The 25618-nt window shown below is 39.6% G+C and overlaps 1 protein-coding gene across 10 annotated transcripts in view; it reads left to right on the forward strand.

The window, feature by feature from the left end:
* The window catches only part of HUWE1 (HECT, UBA and WWE domain containing E3 ubiquitin protein ligase 1), a 160459-nt gene that overhangs the window by 23503 nt on the left and 111338 nt on the right, over positions 1–25618 (forward strand). For all 10 annotated transcript variants that reach the window (XM_064364329.1, XM_012471722.3, XM_012471723.3 and 7 more), the window contains exons 3-4: positions 13446–13514; positions 19309–19407. In XM_064364329.1, coding sequence (XP_064220399.1) covers positions 13470–13514; positions 19309–19407 — 144 coding nt within the window. In that variant the 5' untranslated portion in view covers positions 13446–13469. The remainder of the gene's footprint in view (positions 1–13445; positions 13515–19308; positions 19408–25618) is intronic.

Genomic DNA, 25618 nt, shown 5'->3' on the forward strand with positions numbered 1-25618 from the left:
AAGAGGTAAGCAGGGACCAGATTCTAGAGGTCTTGAATACTGGTTTGAGTAAGGAGTTTGTACTTGATGTAGGTAGATTTTGAGTTTTAGGGAGATTGCTCTGGCAACGATATAGAGGATAGAATGGAGGGATCCAGCAGGAAAAAGTCTCACTTTAAAATATTTTCAATTTATGAGACTTTTCAAAACATATATAGGAATAGAAAAAAGCATAATGAACACATGTAACTGTCACCCAGCTTGAACAGTTGTCAACACAGGGCTATTGTTTTATTTATACCCCACTCCTTCCCTCTGTTATATTAAAGCGAATTCCTAAGTCTGTCACAGAATGGCAAAGCTTGTATTTAATAATAATCTAATGCCATGGCTCTTAAGGCTGGCCTGTGCTGCCAAAACACCTATACAGCTTGGAAAAAAAAAAAAAATCCCCACTTCAGATCTACTGAATTAGATAGCTCTGAAATGCCTGTGTGGTCAGGCATTTTTAGTTTTCAAAATAAGTCTCAGGTGAAGTAAATTATTTTAAAGATAATTTTAAAATAACTTGAGACAGATTAAAATATTTTCCTGAACTCATTGAACGCTGCCTATGGCCTTTCTGGGCGAAATTCACTTATTCGATAAGGGCAGGCTTTTCTTTTAAATTTTTATTTTTTGTAGAGATGGTTCTTTCTGTGTGGCCCAGGCTAGTCTCAAACTCCTCGTCTCAAGTGATCCTCCCATCTCGGGCTCCCAGAGTGCTGGGATTATAGGCATGAGCCACCATACACAGCCAGAAAATGACAATTCTTAAGGTGTAGACTAGGAATATTCCAGAGCACCAATTTAAAATGTGTAGACAAGGAGTCTGTTCCTCTCCTCCTTAATTTAGACACTTAGGCATTGCTGTTTTTATTTTTTGTTGAGAATACCAAGAAGGGCTCCTTGGCATGCTGCCATTTTCTCTCTATTGGTAAAATTGATAATCTCCAACTTCGGTGAGCCATGTTTTGTTGCCTAGTTTTTCTGATGCCAGTTTCTGTAAGTAATTGGGAGCATCTGGGAAGGATAACTCCTGGATCTGCAGCTTCTCTGGACTGTGAGTAGAGGATGTTGCAGGAGATGTGTTCTCAGATACCGTTCTCACATCCAAAGTCAACATTGGAAGTTTCAGATTCCTCTTTCTTAGTATCCCTCCCTGCCCATATTTTCTTTGCGTAAGCATAACTGCAGTGCAGAGAAACACCCAGAGCCAGCATATATACTCTTAATCTGAGGTATAGTGTGTTTTCAGATTTTAAATGAGAGATTGTGTCAAGGTATTTCTGCAAATAATGTCCAGATTTGTCTTGGGTGAGTAGAGGCTATTTTTCAGTTGCTTTATTATTACACCTTACTATCTGTGCCCAGTAAAATCTAGGTCAGCAATTCTCAGGGCACATGAGTCTCATGTTTTATGTGGCTGAAGATAGGGAGACTGGTGTCTGTAGGAGAGGGGCGTAGCAAGGTGGGCTGTGCATATAGACATTAAGTGCAGTGTAGAGTTGTGGAACAGATTTGGGTTTGAATCCAGGTTTTACCACTTAAACTAGGCATGTGGCCACTCTCAGTAAACTGGGCACAGTCTTCATCTCCAAGGATTAAAGATAATGCATAATAGGTATAGAGTAAGTGTTAGCTATTGTTTTTATGATCATAAATGGTTTTCATAATATATGTTGAATGGATATTAATGTATTAATAGATAATCAGAAACTAGATGGGATGGAAAGGCCTGACAGTTGTGTGTTGTCCCCTTTAACAAATCATAATCAGTGACACCTATGCCTCTATAATCAAATATTGAATAGCAGGCTGGATTTCAAGATTTATCTTGCTGCTTCTTGACATGATGAATGGTCAGGGCAGCTCTCAACTGAATTTACTTTCAGAGGTTATAAGAGGCACAAAGAAATCATTGCAAGACAAAAAAAAAAGTATTTTGCTTTGTGGCACATTAGAATTTAGTTTTCTCTAAGCATTTTTTAAGAACTGCCATAATGCTTCCACGATTTCTGTGGGAATTTTAGGCTCATTTTGATTCATCTTCACTCCCATACCTATGTGCAACATCTCTTACCTGCCGGTAATCAACCAAAGTACCTCCTGTGTGCCAAGCTCCAAGCACCAGAAGATGTAGGAAAGATGCTCCTAGAGTAGGCAGCTGCTAATCCAAGGCATTTATTTAGATGATGTTCTTCTTCTTCTTTTTTTTTTTTTTTGAGACAGAGTTTCGCTCTTGTTGCCCATGCTGGAGTGCAGTGGCGTGATCTGGCTTTCCGCAACCTCTGCCTCCTGGGTTCAAGTGATTCTCCTGCCTCAGCCTCCTGCGTAGCTAGGATTATAGGCATGAGCCACTGCACCTGGCCTAGATGATGTTCTTAATTTGGTGCATGTCTTTTGGCTCAGGGGCCAGTGTTTTTTTCCTTAAGGACAGTTTTAGGCCTGGCACAGTGGCTAACTAACATCTGTAATCTCAGCACTTTGGGAGGCTGAGGCAGGAGGATTGTTTGAACTGAGGAGTTTGAGACCAGCCTGTACAACATGGCAAAAATTCTGTCTCTACAAGAAATATAAAAATTAGCCAGGCGTGGTAGAGTGCGTCTGTGGTCCCAGCTCCTCGGGAGACTGGAATGAGAGGATTGCTTGAGCCTGGGAGGTTGAGATTGCAGTGAGCCAGGATCATGCCGCTGCACTTCAGCCCAGGTGACAGAGCGAGACCGTGTTTCTAATAAAAAAAAAAAAATTACAAAAGAAAATCTGATTATAGATGGATCCATGATTTATAGGAAATTTGGAAGATCAGAAAAGCATGAAGCGTAAATAAAACTGTGTTACCCTGCCACCTAGAGGCAACCACTAGAGGCCAACTACTAATAATGTGTATTTCTTCCCTTCCCAGTTTTTTTTTTTGTTTTTTTTGTTTTTTTTAACTTTCCCACCCTGTGGCAGACATTTTCTCATTAGTAGGGAAGTGATAGGTACAGAGTGCAATGTAAGCACATATGGAGGGATATCCAGTCAAGATTTGAGGGATTCAGGAGAGGATTGTCCTAATTCTGGATAGTATTCGGTTCCAAACCTACATAAGTGCTTATTAAGGTGAAGTAGAGGCCACATGGTCCCCTACCCCCAATTTTCTAAGGGATTCTTAAGATAATTTGCAACCACTTAAGAACATAAGCTAGTATCTTTACCTTCTCTTCTACCTTTCAATGACCCCGTAATTCTCTGCTTCCATTTACAGCCAACATTTTCTTTCTTTTTGAGACACAGTTTTGCTCTTGTTGCCCAGATTGGAGTGCAGTGTTGCAATATTGGCTCACTGCAACTTCTGCTTCCCGGTTTCAGGCGATTCTCCTGCCTCAGCCTTCCCAGTAGCTGGAATTACAGACATGCACCACTATGCCCGGCTAATTTTTTTGTATTCAGTAGAGATGGGGGTTCACCATGTTGGTCAGGCTGGTCTTGAACTCCTGACCTTGGGTGATCCATCTGCCTTGGCCTCCCAAAATGCTGGGATTACAGGTGTGAGCCACCGTGTCTGGCCCAACATTTTCAAAAGTTTTTTACACATGCCATCTATGGTTTCTCACTTGCCATTTATTCCCTGAGTCACTCCAGTCTGGCTTCCATTCCCTCCATCTCACTGAAACAATTGCTTGTCAAATTGTCTCTATTACCAATTTCAGTGGACATACCTCATTTTGACATTTGATGCAGTTGATCACTCTTTCCATCTTTTGTCTCTCATGATAGCATAATTAGCTAGTTTTTACTTTTTCCTCACCAGCTTCTCTATTGCTGGTTTTCCTTCTTTCCTTACCTTTACATTTTTATTTTATTTTTTTTGTAGAGACGGGGTTTCACCATGTTGCCCAGGCTGGTCTCAAACTCTGGAGTTCAGCAGATCTGCCCTCAGCCTCCCAAAGTTCTGAGATTACAGGCATAAGCCATCGTACCCGGCCCCCTTCTTTGCCTTACCTTTAAATGCTAGAACAAATAACTCGGTTGTGGGCCTCCTTCTTTCCTTCTTTGTAAGCAATCATCTCCAGACCCATAGCTTCAAGTAATACATGTATGCTGACAATTGCAGATTTTATTCTTAATGCATACTTCTTTCCTGAACTCCATTCTGCAAATGTTTGCATACCTATCATGTGGAAGATACTGTGCTGGGTGCTGTGAGAGCTTAACATCACAGAAAATCAAATCAGTAATTGCAATTGTTACTTGTTATGAAGAAATAAGCCAGGTGCTATAATAGAAAAATAACAATGGGACCAACTTGAGGTGGGTTGCCATGGAAAGCCTCTCTGGGTCTTAGTTTAAGTGTCAGTTCCTCAAATGGAACTAGCTGTGGGAAAGGAGGGGTGGCAAAATCATTCCTGTGGCGAACTTAGAAATTAGAATGTTCCAGGAACTAAATGGAAAGACTAATGGTGGTTGTGGAGAGAAGAGATTGGAGAGAGTTCCAGAGGCTAATTGATGCCAGGGCCCTGTGGGTCATGGTTAGAGTTTGGATATAATTCTAGGGAAACCTTGGGAATTAGGGAAGTAACACGATCTGATTAATGTTTTAAGATTACTCTTACTGCTCTCTGGAGAATGGATTGGATGAAAGTGAGTGTGGAAGTGGGGAGATAAGTTATCCCTGTTACAGTGAGGAAACAGAAGCATAGAGAGGTGGATTTGTCCACGGTTATGCGTCAAGTGATACAGCAAGGATTCTAACCCAGGTTTTCTGAGTCTGTGATCTAGTCCTCAAATTTTAATACATGAATCACCTAAGGATCTTGTTATAATGCAGGTTCTGACTCCTTACATCTGGGTGGGGCCTGAAATTGTGTAACTTTTAATAACTCCCAGGTGATATAAGTGCTGCTGATCCTTGGACCACACTTGAGTAGTAAGGCTAATCTTCCAACTGCCGACTTCAAATCACACCCAACTACTCTTGAGCCAGATTTGGGAACTACAGATGTCCTATGCCCTTAAACTGATGCAATATTGAAAGTAATTATTTTTAAATATTATCAACTCTTTACCGAGTGACTTCCCTTAGGATATTTTAATTGTGTACACTTGTTCTGCAGGTAAACTACAAAACCAAGATTCATACCTCAAAGGTGTAATGGAAGATTGGAGGAGTAAGGAAGTGAAAAAAAAAGATTAAATGAAAGTGTTGAAGTAATGGTAATAGATACAGATGATGATTCATAGTAATTCACTTGTTTTCTTGAAGTTGACCATCTTTCTAACCTAAGTTTAGGAAGAAATATTTATTATATATAGAGATTGCTTGGTGCCCTTAGTTCTGGTTCTGACCCAACAAAGGCAGTAGGCTATTTCCAAGAATTTGTTTAAAACTAACTTATTTTTGGGCTGGGCACGGTGGCTCACGCCTGTAATCCCAGCACTTTGAGAGGCCGAGGCAGGCGTATCATGAGGTCTGGAGATCAAGACCATCCTGGCTAAGGCGGTGAAACCCCGTCTCTACTAAAAATACAAAAAATTAGCTGGGCATGGTGGTGGTGGGTACCTGTAATCCCAGGTACTCGGGAGGCTGAGGCAGGAGAGTCGCTTGAACCTGGGGGGCAGAGGTTGCAGTGAGCCAAGATTACGCCATTGCACTTCCAGCCTGAGCAACAGGAGCAAGAATCCATTTCAAAAAAAAAAAAACAACCTAATTTTTGTTGGAGGATTTTTTTTTTTTTAAAATATAATAGGGTTTTAACTTGTAAGAGGTAGAAATTATTCTTCAGCTACTGTTCCCTTCATTAGTGAAATTATAGCATCTCAGCCTCTCATCTTGGGCCCCAGTTTCCTCTCTCGGAGTAATTTTTTCGAACAAATAGGATTCAGCATTCTAGAAGAATCTGTCACAAATTTATATTCTTATCTGCAAGTATTTTGTAGCAATACAACTGGTTTAATAAAAAAGATGACTAGCATGTTATTAAAGCATGGATTTGGTAGTCAGACCTGGATTTAGATCTTGGTGCTAATGTTTACTGGCCAAGAAAGATACTTTTTTTCTCTCTCTTAGCTTCAGTTTTCTATCTGTGAATAGGGGCAAAACTTGGCTTGAGTGGTAAGGACTGTATGAAGGAATATCATATGAATTCTCTAGGTAGCATGTCTGAAACTGTATTCTTTGGAATACTTAAATTGGACTTTAAGTAGATGCCGCTTGAGAAAGTGGTTCTGTGCCCTAATAAGCCTCCTTTGCCTAAGTTGTCTCAGAGCCATTTATAATGTCAGTTAGCCATAATGTCAATTAGATTGTCCTAGCGGAAGAGAAATTCTGTCTATAACATTTCCCAAATTACAGGATTCTTGTCTCCCTTTATAGAGCAAGACATTCTAACACACTTTGGGAAACTCCAGTCTTAGTATTGTCTGGCTTGTAATGGACACTCAAACATTCTCCCCTCCCACTGTGAAACTAGTTTTAGAAATATAAGAACACAGCAACTTCTAAATTTTTAAAATTGATGTCTCATGGACAGTGATGCCTTTGTTGTTTTAAATTAAAAATGTTTCTTATAGTAGAATTGTAGACACCAGGTTAGGATTGTACTTGTTAGGGGAACTTTGTGTGTGTTTGTTCATTCATTTTGGCTGTGTTATCTTATTGGGTGCATCAAATGCTTACACTTGGGACTTGGAGTCTAGCGCCACTCAATAACCTGAGATGATTTAGAATTATTATGCCACCAGCAGAAGCACCCCCAGCTAAGTTGTTTTCGTGGGGGGTCCTTGGCTGTAGTTCCAGGCTCCCTAGCTTCCTTGGTTCCTCTTAGTTTTCTGCATGTGGAGCTCTAGCCTTCTATCAGTTCTGTGAGCTATCAGATATTCTTCCAGTAAATTACTTCGCTGCATTAGTTATCCAGTCTTTCTGTAGTTGCAGACACTTGACTAGTATAGAACACTAAGTTAAAACAGCTTTAGTTAGAGCAAGATGCTTATTTGTTTGAAGATTTATCAGTGACCTCATCTGCGTTAAAAAAAACCCCAGTAAAATGGTTATGATTTGCTTATTTCAATGCATAAGTTACTCTGTGCTCTTGCTTTGGAGGATTGATTGTTTTTTTTAAATAGACTATTTTTAGAGTAGTTTTACATTCACAGCAAAATTGAGCAGAAGGTACAGAAATTTCATACTGTCTGCCTCCACGAATACATAGCCTCCCTTGTTATCAACATCTCCCACTAGAGTGGTATACTTGTTATAATTGATTAATCTACACTGATACATCATTATCACCCAAAGACCATAGTTTACATTAGAGTTTACCCTTGGTGTATGTTTTTGGGGTTTGGACACATAATGACATGTGTTCACCATTATAGTATCATACAGAGTAGTTTCACTGGCCAAAAAATCCTGTGCTCCACCTATTCGTCCCTTTCTCTCCACTAACCCTTAGCAACCACTGATGTTTTTACTGTTTCTATAGTTTTTCCTTTTTCAGAATGTCGTGTGGTTGGAATCATACAGTATATAGCCTTTTCAGACTGATTTCTTTCACTTACTAATATGCATGTAGGTTTCTTCCATGTTTGTTCATGGCTTTATATCTCTTTTTGTTGTTGTTTTTTGAGACAGTCTTGCTATCGCCAGGCTGGAGTGCAGTGGCGTGATCCCAGCTCACTGCAACTTACGTTGTCTAGTTTCAAGCAATTCTGCCTCAGCCTCCCGAGTAGCTGGGACTCCAGGCACGTACCACCACACCTGGCTAATTTTTTTGTGTTTTTAGTAGAGATGGGGTTTCACCATGTTGGCCAGGCTGGTCTCGATCTCTTGACTCGTGATCCGCCCGCCTCGGCCTCCCAAAGTGCTGAGATTACAGGTGTGAGCCACTGCTCCTGGCCAGCTCATTTCTTTTTAGTACTGAATAATACTTCATTGTCTGGATGTACCACAGTTCATCCATTCACCTACCAAAGGACATTGTGGTTGCTTCCAAGTTTTGGCAATAATGAATAAAGTTACTATAAACACCCATGTGCAGGTTTTTGTGTGGACATATGTTTTCAACTCCTTTGGGTAAAAACCAGGGAGTATGATTGCTGGGTCATGTGGTAAGAGTAGTTTTGTAAGAAGCAACTGAACTGACTTCCAAAGTGGCTGTACCATTTTGCATTCCTACCACCAATGAATGAATATTCATCTTGCTCCACATCCTCACCAGCATTTCGTTTTGTCAGTGTTCTGGGTTTTGGCCATTCTAACAGGTGTATACTGATAGCTCATCATGGTTTTAATTTGCATTTCCCTGATGACATATGATGTAGAGTATCTTCACATGCTTATTTGTCATCTGTCTGTCTTTGGTGAGGTGTATGTTAAGGTCTTTGGTCCATTTTTTAATCAGCTTGTTTTCTTACTGTTGAGTTTTGAGAGTTCTTTGTGTATTTTGGGTAATAGTCCTTTATATATGTCTTTTGCAAATATTTTCTCCCAGTCTGTGGCTTGTCCACGTTTTTTTTTGAGAGTGTCTTTTATAGAGCAGAATATTTTAAACATTTAGGTCTGTGATCCATTTTGACTTAATTTTTGTGAGAGAGAGAATTTTGGTCTAGATTTTTTTTTTTTTTGCGTGTATTTATCTAGTGGTTCTAGCATTATTTGTTGAAAAGACTTTCTGTTCATTATATTGACTTTGCTTTTTTGTCAAGGATCATCAGTTGACTACATTTATGTGGGTCTACTTCTGGCCTCCCTATTCTGTTCCATTGATCTGTTCGTTCTTTTACTGGTACCATACTGTTGGTTACTGTAGCCTTATGATAAGACTTGATTTCGGCTAATGTAGGTCTTCTGACTTTGTTCTTCTCCTTCGATGTTGTGTTGGCTATTCTTGATCTTTTGACTCTTCATATAAATTTTAGAATTGGTTTGTCAGTATTCACATAATAACTTGTTGAAATTTTAATTGGAGTTGCATTGAATCTGTAGTTGGGAATGACTAATATTTTGGCAGTATTGAGTCTTCCTATCCATGGACTTAGAATATTTCTCCATGTAAGTTGTTCTTTGATTTTTTTCATTAGAATTTTTTGTTTGTTTTTTGTTTTGAGGTAGAGTCTTACTCTTGTCGCCCAAGGTGAAGCGCAGTGGCGCCATTTCAGCTCACTGCAACCGCCGCCTCCTGAGTTCAAGTGATTCTTCTCTGCCTCTCAGCCTCCTGAGTAGCTAGGATCACAGCAGCCTGCCACCACGCCCAGCTAATTTTTGTATTCTCAGTAGAGATGGGGTTTCACCATCATGGCCAGGCTGGTCTCAAACTCCTGACCTCGTGATCCACCCACCTCAGCCTTCCAGAGTGTTGGGATTACAGGCGTGAGCCACCGCACCCGGCTCATTAGAATTTTATAGTTTTCCTTGTCTAGATCTTATATATATTCTGTCAGAATATGTATAATCTATTTTAATTTCAAATTCTACTTGTTCATTGCTGGTATATAGGAAAGGAATTGACTTTTGTACATTAACATTATATCCTGCAAACTTGGTGTAATTGCTTGTTAGCTCCACGGTTTTTTTGTTTTGTTTTTTGTTTTTCCTATTTCAGATTTTCTACATGTGTGATCATGTCATCTGTGACAAAAAGACAGTTCTGTATCTTCCTTCCCAATCTTTATAATTTTTATTTCCTCCTCTTACTGATTTAGCTAGGATTTCCAATACAGTGTTAGAAAGCAGTGGCAAGAGAGGACATCTTTTTTCTTTGTTTGTTTCTTTTTTTTTTTTTTTTTTTTTGAGGCAGCATCTCTATCACCCAGGCTGGAGTGCGGTGGTGTGATCTCAGCTCACTGCAACCTCCACCTCCCAGATTCAAGCAATTATCCTGCCTCCGCCTCCCAAGTAGCTGGGATTACAGGGTTTCGCCATATTGACCAGGCTGGTTTCGAACTCCAGACCTCAAGTGATCCACCTGCCTAGGTCTCCCAAAGTGTTGGGATTACCGGTGCGCTGGGCCTTTTTTGTTTGTGATTATTTAAGGGGGAACATTCCTACTTTCTGACCATTAAGATGTTAGTTGTAGCTTTTTTTTTTGGTAGATATTTTCATTAATTTGAAGAAGTTCTCTATTCCTAATTTACTGACATTGTTTGGCTTTTTACTGTTGAATTTTGAGCATTCTTTATATATTTTATAAATTTTATGTATTTTATATATGGTTTGCAAATATTTTCTCTTAGTAAATTTTATTGTACGTTTAAGTGATCCGTTTTGAGTTAATTTTTTATATAAGGTATGAGGCTTAGATTGAAATTCATCTTTTTTGCTTGTGCATATCTACTTTCTCTGGCATCATTTGTTGATAAAACTAGCTTTCCTTGACTGAATTGCTTTTTTTTTTTTTTTTAAAGCCTTTGTCAAAAATCAGTTGGGCATATTTGTATGGGTCTATTTCTGGGTTCTCTGTCTGCTCTATTGATGTTTGCGTATATATCCCTACTACTTGACTTCTGTAGCTATCTATATAATAAGTCTTAAAAGTGGATAGGGTGATTCCTCCCTCTTTTTTTTTTCCCAAAACTGTTTGAGTTGTTACACCTTTCCATATACATTTTAGAATAATCTCAGCTTATTTACAAAAAAATCTTGCTGGGATTTGAATAAGAATTATGTTAAATCTGTATAACAAAAGGAGATTTGACATCTTTACTGGAGTCTGAGATCTCTCCATGTATTTACATCTTTGATTTTTATTTATTTATTTATTGAGATGGAGTCTCGCTCTGTCACCCAAGCTGGAGTGCAGTGTTGTGATCTCAGCTCACTGCAGCCTCCGCCTCCCGGGTTCGAAGAATTCTCCTGCTTTAGCCTCCCAAGTAGCTGGGACTTCAGGCACCCACCACCACGCCTGGCTAATTTTTATATTTTTAGTAGAGATGGGATTTCACTATATTGGACAGGCTGGTCTCGAACTCCTGACCTTGTGATCCGCCCGCTTCGGCCTCCCAAAGTGCTGGGATTATTGTCATGAGCCACTGCGCCTGGCCAGATCCTTTGATTTTTTTTTTTTTTTTAATCAGTATTTTGTAGTTTTCAGCTTATAAATCTTGTACATGTTCTGTAGATTTACACAGAAATATTTCATTGTTTTTTAGTGATTGTGAATGGTATTACATTTTTAACTTTGGAGTCTACCTATCCATTGCTGTTATATAGAAACATGGTTAGTTTTTTTTAATGTTTGTCTTGTATTCTTTGACTGCTGAAATTGGTTATTGGCTCTTGGAGGCTTTTTTTTTTTTTTTTTTTTTTTAAAGACTTGAGTTTCGCTCCGTTGCCCAGGCTGGGGTGCAGTGGTGCGAACTTGGCTCACTGCCACCTCCACTTTCCAGGTTCAAGCAGTTCTCCTGCCTCAGCCTCCCGAGTAGCTGGGATTACAGGCACTTGCCACCACGCCCAGCTGGTTTTTGTATTCTTAGTAGACACGGGGTTTTGCCATGTTGGCCAGGCTGGACTCAAACTCCTGACCTCAAGTGATCTGCCAGCCTTGGCCTTCCAAAGTGCTGGGATTATAGATATCTTGGGTTTTCTATGTGGATGGTCCTTTGACATCTGCAAATAGGGACAGTTTTTTTTTTTTCCTTTCTGATCTATGTGCCTGTTACTTCTTTTTCTTGCTGTATTGTATTGGCTAGAACTTTTAGTATGTTCAATAAAAGTGATAACAAACACCTTTGCCTTGTTCCTGATCTTAGAGGGAAAACGTCAGTTATTTGAGTTGTATGGTGTTGAGGCTGGCTGCTACTTCTTGCAGCAGGGGCAGTTTAATAGCCTCCCTGCAAATGACTGAAGCCACAATAGTGTGACAGCCCCTTGCTATAAGTAATATGTAAGACGTTTGTGAGAAAAGGGGAGGAAAAAAGTAAGCCTTGAGAGTAAGTGTACAAATAGCTCAGCTTGTAGTTTCTACCACATGGACAGGATTGTTGCCAGAATCCTGTTGGCCTCATTTGAGATATTTTGAGGTTGTTGGCAGCAGGCATTTTGTTCATTTTGTATTAGGTACTGAGATAACTTTTTAAAAAGTAATCTGGAATTATATACCTTAAATAGCTACCGTAGAGAGAAAACTTCTTAAGGAATGGTCTCTACAGAAATGTTTTAGAATATATTCTGAATTTTTCACAAACTCTTCCTTGAATGACTGTTGATTGAATGGATGCAGGTCATACAGGCAAATACACACTATTTTTGTAGTACTGAGTATATTGGACTAAATCTAGGCAAAAAGCTGCCTACAATTTATATTGTAATTGGTCAGCTTTATATTATGGCAGCCTTCTTGAGGGGAGGGACATTGATCTCTAGTGACTGCTACTGAGCTCAATACATTGTTAATAACAGAATATCTTGTTTTGTGTGTAAAGAGCCTGCAACCCACTTCTACCTCTGTGCATGTGTCTTAGCTGCTAACAGGAGAAACTTACTTCTTGTGGTTTGGAGGACTTGTCTGCCAGCAAAGATGTAGGGATTATACGGTGGATCTAATCAGGCTGTTGTCTGCTTTTGAGCCTTCCAAATTACATGTCTTAATAAAATGATTGTTTTCTGTGCTCAGAATATTTCTAGTGAGAGTCTTATATTTCATTTTCTAATTGAAAAATAAAAGTATTGTGCCTTTGCTCTTATGATATAACTAATATGTTTTTATTGGTAGGAACAGTAAAAGGTGCATAGGTAAAACACTCATACAAAACCCTTTTGGTTAACAATGAATTAGTATCCTGATGCCTAGCCCCTCTAGTTGTTTTCTTTAGACATAAGTTTATACCGTATGTTCCATGTCCATTATTTCCTGATGGACATCTTTGTGTATTATATAGTTGTGTGCAATATTTTTAACATTTGTGTGATATTCCATTTAAAACCAATCGTATTTTGGACATTTGGTCTTTTTTTTAACCTTGTGATGGAACAGTAGGTCGTCTTCAATATTTTACTATTATTCATGGCCATGCAGTATGGATTCTTGTGGTTAAATATTTGTGTACATCTTTACGACTTTCTTTGGATTAATTCCTAGAAATGGAAGTTTTCAGGAAACTGCAGGGCTGTGGTGAGTTTTTCCATCTTGAGATGTGTTGCAAACATTGTACACTTTAATTTTCAATTAAGAGTTTGAGATGCTTATAAAAGAAAAACAAGTTTTCATTTTGGCTTGATTTGGTTTCAGTCTTGTGCAACATAGGGATGTGGGCCAGTTTGATCGGGAGAGATTCTTTGCTTCTCTCTACCTCATAGCTGTGCCTCTGAGTTGGCATAGCATCATAACTCCAGTGTTTTTACTTTAAGCATTTTACATGGCTCTTGAGTCTGTATTGTCTATGTCCAAGCTTGTAGAGCTCAAGATTGAAGCTTTAAGTTCTCACATCTTTTGGCATTTTCTTTTCAGGTCGTAAAGCTGAAAATTGAAATCATGAAAGTAGACAGGACTAAACTGAAGAAGACACCTACTGAGGCTGTAAGTATCCAAAAGTTTGCTTTGCGTATCTTTTCTTCATTTAAAAAGAAAATCTTTGTGACTAGTTCATCTATGCTGATCTTCGAATCTCATCACCCATATATACAAAAGGCAGTAAAACAACAACTTGTCTCGAAACAGTAGGATTTTCTTTTGAACTTCTCTGGATTAAAAAAGTGGATAGCCAAAAGACCAGTGGAAAGTGAACGCTAATGAATTAGTTCATAGCTGTGAGTGCCTGAAGTCAGCTCTCAGGCTGCTGTGCAATTCCTTCTTATGCAGAAAGGCAGTGTGGTATAATGGAAAGAGCAGATGTGGATTCATATTTTTACTGTACTTCTGGGATCTTTCAATTTTGTTTTTTAGAAAATGAAAGTGATAACACTTTACTTACTAGTTTTTTTTATAAGGCCAGTGTTTTAGCTGTCTTGATTACTGATTCTTAATCACACAATTCAGCTTAACTTGTGTATTGGGTGGTTATATCAATTGATCCTTTGTCAACAGTAGAAATCCCAGCTTCAATCTAATAATATTCCACTAGCTAGCTTGAATTGCTTTCTGAAGTTAAGGAAGTGGTATTGCATTGTGATGCAATACCCCATGTGCTTAGTTCAACAAGAACAAGCTTTGGAATTAGACCTGGGTTTGAGTCTTACTAGACTTTTTTGTGGCTGAGAGTTTATTAACTTGCCTGATTTCCACAGCTACAAAATTCTTCCTTCTTGATGTGAGGCAATTGCTTAGCATAGTTATCTGGCACATAGGTTAGTTCATATCATAACTACAAGCCACTTGGTTTTCAAAAAATGTAGAGGTGCCTTGCAAGTATTACCAAAAAATAACAATTATTAACATTTTGCTGTATTTCTTCCAGGCTTTTTTTTTTTTTCTCTTTGAGACAGGGCTTTGCTCTGCCACCCAGGCTGGAGTGCAGTAGTACGATCACAGCTCACTGCAGCCTTGACCTCCTAGCTCAAGTGATCCTCCCACCTCAGCCTCCTGAGTAGCTGGGACTATAGGTGCATGCCACCATGCCTGGCTAATTTTTCATTTTTTGTAGAGACAGGATCTCGCCTTGTTGCCCAGCCTTCTTCCAGTCTTTTAAAAAATTATTACATGTGCACACACAATCTTGCCCTTTTCTTTTAGCATTGTACTAATGAGTATGGGCAGCATTTTCTTCACATACCCTTGCCAGTATTACAGATTGTCTTTTAAATTTTTGTTAACTTCGTGAGGAAGAAAGTATTTCACTGTTGTATATCGTTTATCTTTTTGTGTTAATCATTTTTATCTGACATTGGAATGTCAGTGTTTCTCTTACTGAATGCCATATATATTGAACATACTCATTTTCATATCTGTTGCAAATGTCTTTATTTGCTTTTGATGTGTTTTGGCATCTAGAAGTTTTGACAACTGTACTTGAATATCTTTTACTGAGGGACAAAAAGAAAACTTGCTGTAAGAGAATATAATTTAAAATTTTTAAGTGGTACCAGTGTAAGAATATACTGCTACAAGAATAGAAAATCTAGAAAAAGGATCCTAGGGTACATAAGAACTAGATATATGATAATAGAGGGATTATAAATTGGTAAGAAGGGCTAGTCGGGAAACCGTGCTAGAATAATTATCTTGTGGAGAATGGGGGGCTATTATATTGCAATAAATTTTAGATAAATCAAAAGTCAAATGTTTTAAAAATAAGTTATAGAAGAAGTAGAACATGTAGGTGAATGTTTATTTGGTCTTAAGTGGGCATGGTCCTTCCAAGCATTATAACAAAGGAAAAAAACTATAATGGAAATGTTAAATACTATATCCAAAATAAAAATATTTGATAATAGCCATCCTAACAGGTGTGAAGTAATATCTCATTGTGGTTTTGATTTGCATTCCCTTGATTTCCTTGATACTCAGCACCTTTTTATATACTTTTTGACTATTTGTATGTAAATAGACATTTGGATAAATGTCTATTCAAGTCCCTTGCCCGTTTTAAAGTTGTGTTATTTGGGCTTTTTTGCTATTGAGTTGCAGAAGTTCTATATATATTTTGGAACTTCATCCCTGGAAGACATTAGGCGAAGTGAAATAAGTCAGTCACAGAGGGACAAATAGTACATGAATCCTCTTATATGAGGCATCTAGAATAGTCAAAGGTATAAAAGTAGGCAATAGAATGATAGTTACCAGGGGATAGGGGCAGTTGAGGCTCAGTGGGCATAAAGTTAAACAAGGTAAGTAAGTTCCAGAGATCTGCTGTAGAACAACATAGTGCCTATAGTTAACAGTCAGTTAACTGCCCTCCGTGTGTGGGTTCCACATTTGCAGATTGAACCAACTGGATAGTAAATATTTGGGTGGGAAAAACAATCAAAAAGAACAATACAACATTAAAACTATAAATTTTAAAGCAATGCAATGTAACAACTATTTACATTGAATTCAGTATTCTAAGTACTAGAGATGGTTTAAAGTATATAGGAGGATGTGTATAGGTTATATACAAATACCATGCCATTTTGTACAAAGGATGAATATCATAGATTTTGGTATTCATGGGGGTCCTAGAACCAATCCCCAGCAGGATACAGAGGAACAACTCTGCTTAAAAATTTGTTAGGAGGGTAGACCTTATGTTAAATATTCTTACACACAGACAATCATGCACACACACATAGGGACACAAGGAAACTTGGAGGTGATGGATATGTTTATTACCTGGATTTTGGTGATGGCAACACGAGTGTATACATACATCTAAACTCATCCAGTTGTATACATGAATTACGTACAGTTTTTTGTATACCATTTACACCTTAATAAGCTCAGGGCGGTGGGGGGTGAGGCGGGCAGGGGGAAGACACATGACAGGCTGGGGAAAATATTTGTAACCCATTGTAGTTAATATCTTCAGTGGCTAAATCAGTGGGAGAAATGAATATCCCAAAGACAAAAGGGGCATAGGACATTTAAGAAAAGAGCAAACCCAGTAAACATCTAGAAAGATTCAACTTTGTGGGTAATTGGAGAAATGCAAATTTAAAAAGTTTTTTAACCTAGTAGATTGTAAAGGGGTTGCTCTTGTAGTCACACTTACATATTGATTTCTAGCTCTTATTTCCTAGTTACTAGCAAATTACTTAGCATAAACTCCTAGAAGTGGAATTTTTATGTCACTGGTTATATACATTTTTAGGACTGGAGTTGTCTATTTTCCTTGAGCAGCATACAAGAGTACCCCCATTTCCCATACTGTGGTCAATGCTAGGTACTATTTTTATGAAAGGCTTTTATTGATGATTTTGTGTATCAGCAGCTGTGCAAAGGAGTTTTTTCCCTAGATTTGGTATCTACTGAAATAAATCACAATAAACCCTGGCAATTGGTATTCAGGTACTGAACTGGCAAATGCTTTCTTGTGTCTTACCGTTGTGCTTGCTGCTTTCTCCTGCAAAATGCAAGGGACCTTAGTCTGATAAAACAGAGACCATCGCACTGGTACATTAAATTGGTGCCGTTGTGTTTACTGGATCTTGTGAGCAGAAAACACAAGCACCTTAGGTGCCTCAGACATATTCGTGCCAGAGAGTCACAAACAAATCTTGTGGAAGCTTGAGGGCCTTTCACATTAGGAAAGTTTCTAGTGGCCCCAGGGTCTGGGAAATGTTGGGATATCCCTTCTAAAGTGAGAGGGAGATTGCTGCACCTTTTACCACACACTGTGAAGAAAGAGGAACAATGTGTAGTGTGTTTGGAGTTTGGAGCCAACATACTGGTTGGTCACATTTGGGCATGCGATTTACTGGATAACCTCTAACACATTAGTGGGGAACCACTAAAGTGTTAGTAAGGTTTAGATCTAGAAAAGACCCTGCAAGAGGTCAAGGCTATGATGCAAGTTGCCCTATCACTTGGACATTATGACCTAGTAGACCCAGGTGTTTTGGCTGTGCTGTCACAAAAGCAGCTTCTGGCATGCTACTAGGCCTTGGTAAAGACTGAATGCCTGGTTATGGGACATACAAAGTTATTACAGGATCCAAACGTTCATCATGAACTGGATGTTATCTAACCTACACATCATAAAATTGGATTTGTATAGCTGCATTCCATTAGAAATAGAAGCGGCATATTTGACACTGGACCCAAGTAGGTCTAGGAGGCACAAGTGAAACTGCCTAAGCAGGTGGTTCAACCTATTTCTGCTGCTTCACTGCCTCTCCCTCAACCATACATCTTTGAGAAGAGGAGGAAAAAGTGCAGGCCTGGTTTATGGAAGGATTTTGTGCCAAGGATCTTACATACATTTAATTACCACGAACATTTGAGGTAGATTCTTTTTTTCTTTTCTCCTTTTTTTTTTTTTTTTTTAGATGGAGTCTTGTTCTGTTGCCCAGGTTGGAGTGCAGTGGCGCGATCTCGGCTTATTGCAAACTCTGCCTCGTGGGTTCAAGCAATTCTCCTCCCTCACCTCCTGAGTAGCTGGGACTACAGGTGCACGCCACCACGCCCGGCTAATTTTTGGTATTTTACTAAAGACGGGGTTTCGCTGTGTTGCTCAGGCTGGTCTTGAACTCCTGAGTTCAGGCAATCCACCTGTCACTGCCTCCCAAAGTGCTGGGATTATAGTGTGAGCCACCAAGCCTGGCCTCAGGTAGATCTTAATAATGCTTACTTTAGAGGGAGAAAAGGTTTAGACTTAGCTTAAAGAAACCCCTAGTAAGTTCCATGTTCTGTTTTGGATGCCAGAAATACATCTCTCTCAGTTTAAATGTCACAACAGCATTGCTGGATATATAGGTACGAGTTAGGTGCAGAAGAGGATGCTGAGATTCAAAGAGGTAGCTTACCAACTACCTAATTCCAAGGCTCATGCTCTTTTTAATAGCATGCTGTCTCTGAGTATTTGAGCTCCTGTTACAGGAGATAAGTATTTTATGTATATGGCAGATATTTGAGTTTCATATTTGTGAGGTAGCTATTAGGTCTGTTTTTCTGATAAGAGAGCTGGGGCTTAGAGGTTAAGACTTGCTCATGATCAAACACCTTAGTAAACGTGAAGCTAAAAAGTGAATCCACACTTGTTTGTTTCCAGACCTCTGGTCCATTCCCAGGATGCTATACTGCCATTCATTAATGGAAGGTTTCTCTCTCCCAGCCCCTATCCCTTTCCCTCCTACCACTTTCAGGAACTTTACTGTAAATACTCCGTCCACTCCTTGTTACCTGACAAATAGGCCCATTCATCAGTATAAGAGAGCAGAAATGTATGGAAATGAGAACCCCAAGAAAGAATGGGGTACTAGTTTTATGAAGTTCAGAAGCTCTTTACCATCTTACAAGTAAGGGTTTTATGTTACAGAAAAATATAGCTAATGTTAATCTTCACCTTTAATTGTGAATTCACTAGGACTTTTCAGTCTCTGATTCAATATAACCTACTAGGCATTCTGGTTAACTTTCAGACCATTATAGATTCTTTAATTTTTTTTTTTAGATGTTTAGCTTTTTAAAATTTTTGTTGTCTGCATACCTTTCCAAATAGTTTGTCTGCATCTACCTTTATCGAAAGTGTTTTGGTGGTTTTTTTGAAGCCCAGGTGGATTGTTGGGGAATAAAAGTGTTTTCTCATGAGGTTTCCATTTTAATACCAAGAGATTGTCTGGCAAATCTACAGTTTTCTTTAGTAATTTCTAGCAAAAGGAAAATTACTGTGTTAACTTAAGGGTTCCTTTTCCGATTCACCTTTGTAACGTCTTTTGTGAATATTTTTTTTTTTCAGCCTGCAGACTGCAGAGCCTTAATAGACAAACTCAAAGTTTGTAATGATGAGCAACTTCTATTGGAACTGCAGCAGATCAAAACATGGAACATTGGAAAGGTATGTGAAGCCATGTTCCTAAAAGAAAGGGCTCACTATACTAATACATCATTTTGTATGTCTCTGATATGGAATGAGAAACCACAATGGGATAGCCTCATTCAGCAATTACTTAATAAGCATCTAGCGTGTGCCATGTGCCTAACACAGCTTTAAACCAGTGGCAAGGAAAATGTTGCGGGCTGAGGATGAAGAATTGATTTCACAGGCAATGCTAAAGAATCTCAACCACAGAATTCCTTTAGTTTGACAATATAAGTTTGAGATAATCTCTGGATTTTTTTTTTTTTTTAATTGCATTTTAGGTTTTGGGGTACATGTGAAAAACATGCAAGGTTGTTGCATAGGTGCATACATGGCAGTATGATTTGCTGCCTCCCTCCCCTTCACCTATATCTGGCATTTCTCCCCATGCTATCCCTCCCCAACTCCCCACCCCCCCCGCTGTCCCCCCCCAACAGACCCCTGTGTATAGTGCTCCCCTCCCTGTGTCCATGTGTTCTCCTTGTTCAACACCCACCTATGAGTGAGAACATGTGGTGTTTGATTTTGTGTTCTTGTGTCAGTTTGCTGAGAATGATGTTTTCCAGGTTCATCCATGTCCCTACGAAGGATGTGAACTCCTCGTTTTTAATGGCTGCATAATATTCCATGGTATATATGTGCTACATTTTTCCTGTCCAGTCTATCATCGATGGGCATTTGGGCTGGTTCCAGGTCTTTGCTATTGTAAACTGTGCTGCAATGAACATTCGTGTGCATGTGTCCTTATAGTAGAACGATTTATAATCCTTTGGATATATGCCCAGTAATGGGATTGCTGGGTCAAATGGAATTTCGATTTCTAGGTCCTTGAGGAATCGCCACACTGTTTTCCACAGTGGTTGAACTAATTTACACTCCCACCAACAGGGTAAAAGTGTTCCTATTTCTCCACATCCTCTCCAGCATCTGTTGTCTCCAGATTTTTTAATGATCGCCATTCTAACTGGCGTGAGATGGTATCTCAATGTAGTTTTGATTTGCATTTCTCTAATGACCAGTGATGATGAGCATTTTTTCATGTTTGTTGGCCTCATGTATGTCTTCTTTTGTAAAGTATCTGTTCATATCCTTCGCCCATTTTTGAATGGGCTTGTTTGTTTTTTTCTTGTAAATCTTTTTTAGCTCATTGTAAATTCTGGATATCAGCCCTTTGTCAGATGGGTAGGCTGCAAAAATTTTTTCCCATTCTGTTGGTTGCCGATTCACTCTATTGACTGTTTCTTTTGCCGTGCAGAAGCTGTGGAGTTTGATTAGGTCCCATTTGTCTATTTTGGCTTTTGTTGCCAATGCTTTTGGTGTTTTGGTCATAAAGTCCTTGCCTACGCCTATGTCCTGAATGGTTTTGCCTAGGTTTCCTTCTAGTGTTTTTATGGTGTTACGTCTTATGTTTAAGTCTTTAATCCATCTGGAGTCAATTTTAGTGTAAGGTGTCAGGAAGGAGTCGAGTTTCTGCTTTCTGCATGTGGCTAGCCAGTTTTCCCAACACCACTTATTGAACAGGGAATCCTTTCCCCATTGCTTGTTTTTTTCAGGTTTGTCAAAGATCAGATGATTGTAGATATGTTGTGTCGCCTCCGACGCCTCTGTTCTGTTCCATTGGTCTATATCTCTGTTTTGGTACCAGTACCATGCTGTTTTGATTACTGTAGCCTTGTAGTAGAGTTTGATGTCCGGTAGTGTGATGCCTCCCGCTTTGTTCTTTTTGCTTAGAATTGACTTGGCTATGCGGGCTCTCTTTTGGTTCCATATGAAGTTTAAGGTGATTTTTTCCAGTTCTGTGAGGAAGATCATTGGTAGCCTGATGGGGATAGCGTTGAATCTGTAAATTACTTTGGGCAGTATGGCCATTTTCATGATATTAATTCTTCCTAACCATGAACATGGAATGTTTCTCCATCTGTTTGTGTCCTCTCTTATTTCGTTGAGCAGTGATTTGTAGTTCTCCTTGAAGAGGTCCTTTACGTTCCTTGTTAGTTGTATTCCTAGGTATTTTATTCTCTTTGTAGCAATTGTGAATGGCAGTTCGTTCTTGATTTGGCTCTCTTTAAGTCTGTTACTGGTGTATAGGAATGCTTGTGATTTTTGCACATTGATTTTGTATCCTGAGACTTTGCTGAAGTTGCTTATCAGTTTCAGGAGATTTTGGGCTGAGGTGATAGGGTCTTCTAGATATACAATCATGTCATCTGCAAATAGAGACAATTTGACTTCCTCCTTTCCTAATCGAATACCCTTTATTTCTTTTTCTTGTCTGATTGCTCTGGCTAGAACTTCAAGTACTATATTGAATAGGAGTGGTGAGAGAAGGCATCCTTATCTAGTGCCAGATTTCAAAGGGAATGCTTCCAGTTTTTGCCCATTCAGTATGATATTGGCTGTCGGTTTGTCATAAATAGCTTTTATTATTTTGAGATACGTTCCGTCGATACCTAGTTTATTGAGAGTTTTTAGCATAAAGGGCTGTTGAATTTTGTCGAAGGCCTTCTCTGCATCGATTGAGATAATCATGTGGTTTTTGTTTTTGGTTCTGTTTATGTGGTGAATTACATTTATAGACTTGCGTATATTGAACCAGCCTTGCATCCCCGGGATGAATCCTACTTGATCATGGTGGATAAGCTTTTTGATGTGCTGTTGTAATCAGCTTGCCTGTATTTTATTGAAGATTTTTGCATCTATGTTCATCATGGATATTGGCCTGTAGTTTTCTTTTCTTGTCGAGTCTCTGCCGGGTTTTGGTATTAGAATGATGTTGGTCTCATAAAATGATTTGGGAAGGATTCCCTCTTTTTGGATTATTTGGAATAGTTTCAGTAGGAATGGTACCAGTTCCTCTTTGTATGTCTGGTAGAATTTGTATGTGAAACCATCTCGGCCTGGGCTTTTTTTGGGTGGTAGGCTCTTAATTGCTGCCTCGACTTCAGACCTTGTTATTGGTCTATTCAGGGTTTCGACTTCTTCCTGGTTTAGGCATGGGAGGAGGCTACTGTCCAGGAATTTATCCATTTCTTCCAGGTTTTCTAATTTATGTGCATAGAGTTGTTTGTAATAATCTCTGATGATGGTTTGAATTTCTGTGGCATCTGTGGTGATATCTCCTTTATCATTTTTTATTGCATCTATTTGATTATTCTCTCTTTTCTTTTTTATTAGTCTGGCTAGTGGTCTGTCTATTTTGTTGATCTTTTCAAAAAACCAGCTCCTGGATTTATTGATTTTTTTGTAGGGTTTTTCGTGTCTCTATCTCCTTCAATTCTGCTTTGATCTGAGTTATTTCTTGTCTTCTGCTAGGTTTTGAGTTTTTTTGATCTTGCTCCTCTAGCTCTTTCAATTTTGATGATAGGGTATCAATTTTAGTTCTCTCCTTTCTTCTCATGTGGGCACTTATTGCTATATATTTTCCTCTAGAGACTGCTTTAAATGTGTCCCAGAGATTCTGGTATGTGGTGTCTTCGTTCTCGTTGGTTTCGAAGAGTATCTTTATTTCTGCCTTCATTTCAGTGTTTATCCAGTCAACATTCAGGAGAAAGTTGTTCAATTTCCATGAGGCTGTGCGGTTCTGGGTTGGCTTCTGAATTCTGAGTTCTAACTTGATTGCACTGTGGTCTGAGAGACTGTTTGTTATAGTTTCCGTTCTTTTGCATTTGCTGAGGAGTGATTTACTTCCAATTATGTGGTCAATTTTAGAGTAGGTGTGATGTGGTGCTGAGAAGAATGTATATTCTGTGGATTTGGGCTGGAGAGTTCTGTAAATGTCTATTAGGTTTGCTTGTTCCAGGTCTGAGTTCAAGTCCTGGATATCCTTATTAATTTTCTGTCTCATTGATCTGTCTAATATTGACAATGGTGTGTTGAAGTCTCCCACTATTAATGTGTGGGAGTCTAAGTCTCTTTGCAAGTCTTTAAGAACTTGCCTTATGTATCTGGGTGCTCCCGTATTAGGTGCATATATATTTAGGATCGTTAGCACTTCTTGTTGCATTGATCCTTTTACCATTATGTAATTTCCTTCTTTGTCTCTTTTGATCTTTGTTGCTTTAAAGTCTATTTTATCAGAGATGAGAATTGCAACTCCTGCTTTTTTTTGCTCTCCATTTGCTTGGTAAATCTTCCTCCATCCCTTTATTTTGAGTCTTTGTGTATCCTTGCATGTGAGGTGGGTTTCCTGGATACAGCACACTGATGGGTTTTGGCTTTTTATCCAATTTTCCAATCTGTGTCTTTTGATTGGGGCATTTAGTCCATTTACATTTAGGGTTAATATTGTTATGTGTGAGTTTGATCCTGTCATTTTGATGCTAGCTGGTTGTTTTGCCCATTGGTTGATGCAGGTTCTTCATTGTGTTGCTGCTCTTTACCATTTCGTGCATTTTTGGAGTGGCTGGTGCTGGTTGTTTTTTTCTATGTGTAGTGTCTCCCTCAGGAGCTCTTGTAAAGCTGGTCTGGTGGTGATGAAATCTGTGAGTACTTGCTTGTTCACAAAGGATTTTATTTTTCCTTCACTTATGAAGCTTAGTTTGGCTGGATATGAAATTCTGGGTTGAAAGTTCTTTTCTTTAAGGATGTTGAATATCGGCCCCCACTCTCTTCTGGCCTGTAGGGTTTCTGCTGAGAGATCTGCTGTGAGTCTGATGGGTTTCCCTTTGTGGGTAACCCGACCTTTCTCTCTGGCTGCCCTTAGTATTTTCTCCTTCATTTCAACCCTGGTGAATCTGATGATTATGTGCCTTGGGGTTTCTCTTCTAGAGGAATATCTTTGTGGTGTTCTCTGTATTTCCTGGACTTGAATATTGGCCTGCCTTGCTAGGTTGGGGAAGTTTTCCTGGATAATATCCTGAAGAGTATTTTCCAGCTTGGATGCATTCTCTTCGTCACATTCAGGTACACCTATCAAACGTAGATTAGGTCTTTTCACGTAGTCCCATATTTCTTGTTGACTCTGTTCATTCCTTTTTACCTTGTTTTCTCTAATCTTCCCTTCTCGTTTTATTTCATTGAGTTGATCTTTGACTTCTGATGTCCTTTCTTCTGCTTGGTCAATTCGGCTGTTGAAACTTGTGCATGCTTCACGAAGTTCTCGTGTTGTGTTTTTCAGCTCCATCAATTCACTCATATTCCTCTCTAAGTTGTCCGTTCTCGTTAGCATTTCATCAAGTCTTTTTTCAAGGTTCTGAGTTTCTTTGCATTGGGTTAGAACATGTTCTTTTAGCTCACAGAAGTTTCTTATTATCCATTTTCTGAAAGCTGATTCTGTCATTTCATCACACTCATTCTCCATCCAGTCTTGTTCCCGTGCTGGTGAGGAGTTATGCTGCCTTGTAGGAGGAGAGGTGTTCTGGTTTTGGGTGTTTTCATCCTTTTTGCGCTGGTTTCTTCCCATCTTTGTGGATTTATCCGCCTATTGACTTTCTAGTTGCTGTCTTTCTGATTTTGGTAATTTTAAGTCTGCAGCAGCTGAACTCATAAACCCCCTTTTCTTCCCCCCAGATGTTCTGGCCCAGGGGGTTAGGGCTTTATGCTTTTCAGCTGTGTTGCTACCGTTTTCCCTGCCCACAAGGTGGCAGTCTAGTCACACTCAGCCTGCAGAGGCTTCGCTGAGCTGCTGTGGGCTCCACCCAGCTTCCGTGTGAGCTTCCCTGCAGTCCTGTTTATATGGGTGTAGTTAGAACTGCTTCCACTATGCTGGCCCGCCCCTGTAGTGACAGAGTCTCTGTAGTGGCGAGTTGTCTTGGTTACAGCAAATTGCCCCGGGAACTGCAGGGTGTTTCCCGATGGAGGACGCCCCTCCCTCACAGAGCTGGACCGTCCCGGGTTCAGCCGTGTTTCCAGTGGGGCCCTCTTTGCCCGGGAATGTCTTGGCTTGCCTCCTTGCCTCAGCTCCCCTTGCTGGCCCAGAGGGGACACAGTCTCGTTCAGTTTGCTCAAGGAGCCGCTGCTCCCTGCCCCCGGTGCAGGCCGAGCGGCTGCTCTGGTCCAACCAGCGGTGCTGGGAACCCGTGGATCTTCTCCGCCTGTGAATCTCCTGGTCTGTGGGCAGTTAAAATCCGCTGCCCTGTGCGCCGCTGCGTCAGCCGCAGCGGCTGAGATTCGTGGCGCGTCCTTGCCCGGGGGTCTCCTGTCTTGACTCCCTGCTTCAGCTCCCCTTGCTGGCTCAGAGGGAACTCTG

This window comes from Aotus nancymaae, unplaced genomic scaffold (genome assembly GCF_030222135.1).
Source record: "Aotus nancymaae isolate 86718 unplaced genomic scaffold, 86718_ANA_hifiasm-v0.15.2.pri h1tg000058l, whole genome shotgun sequence".
Classification (NCBI taxonomy): domain Eukaryota; kingdom Metazoa; phylum Chordata; class Mammalia; order Primates; family Aotidae; genus Aotus; species Aotus nancymaae.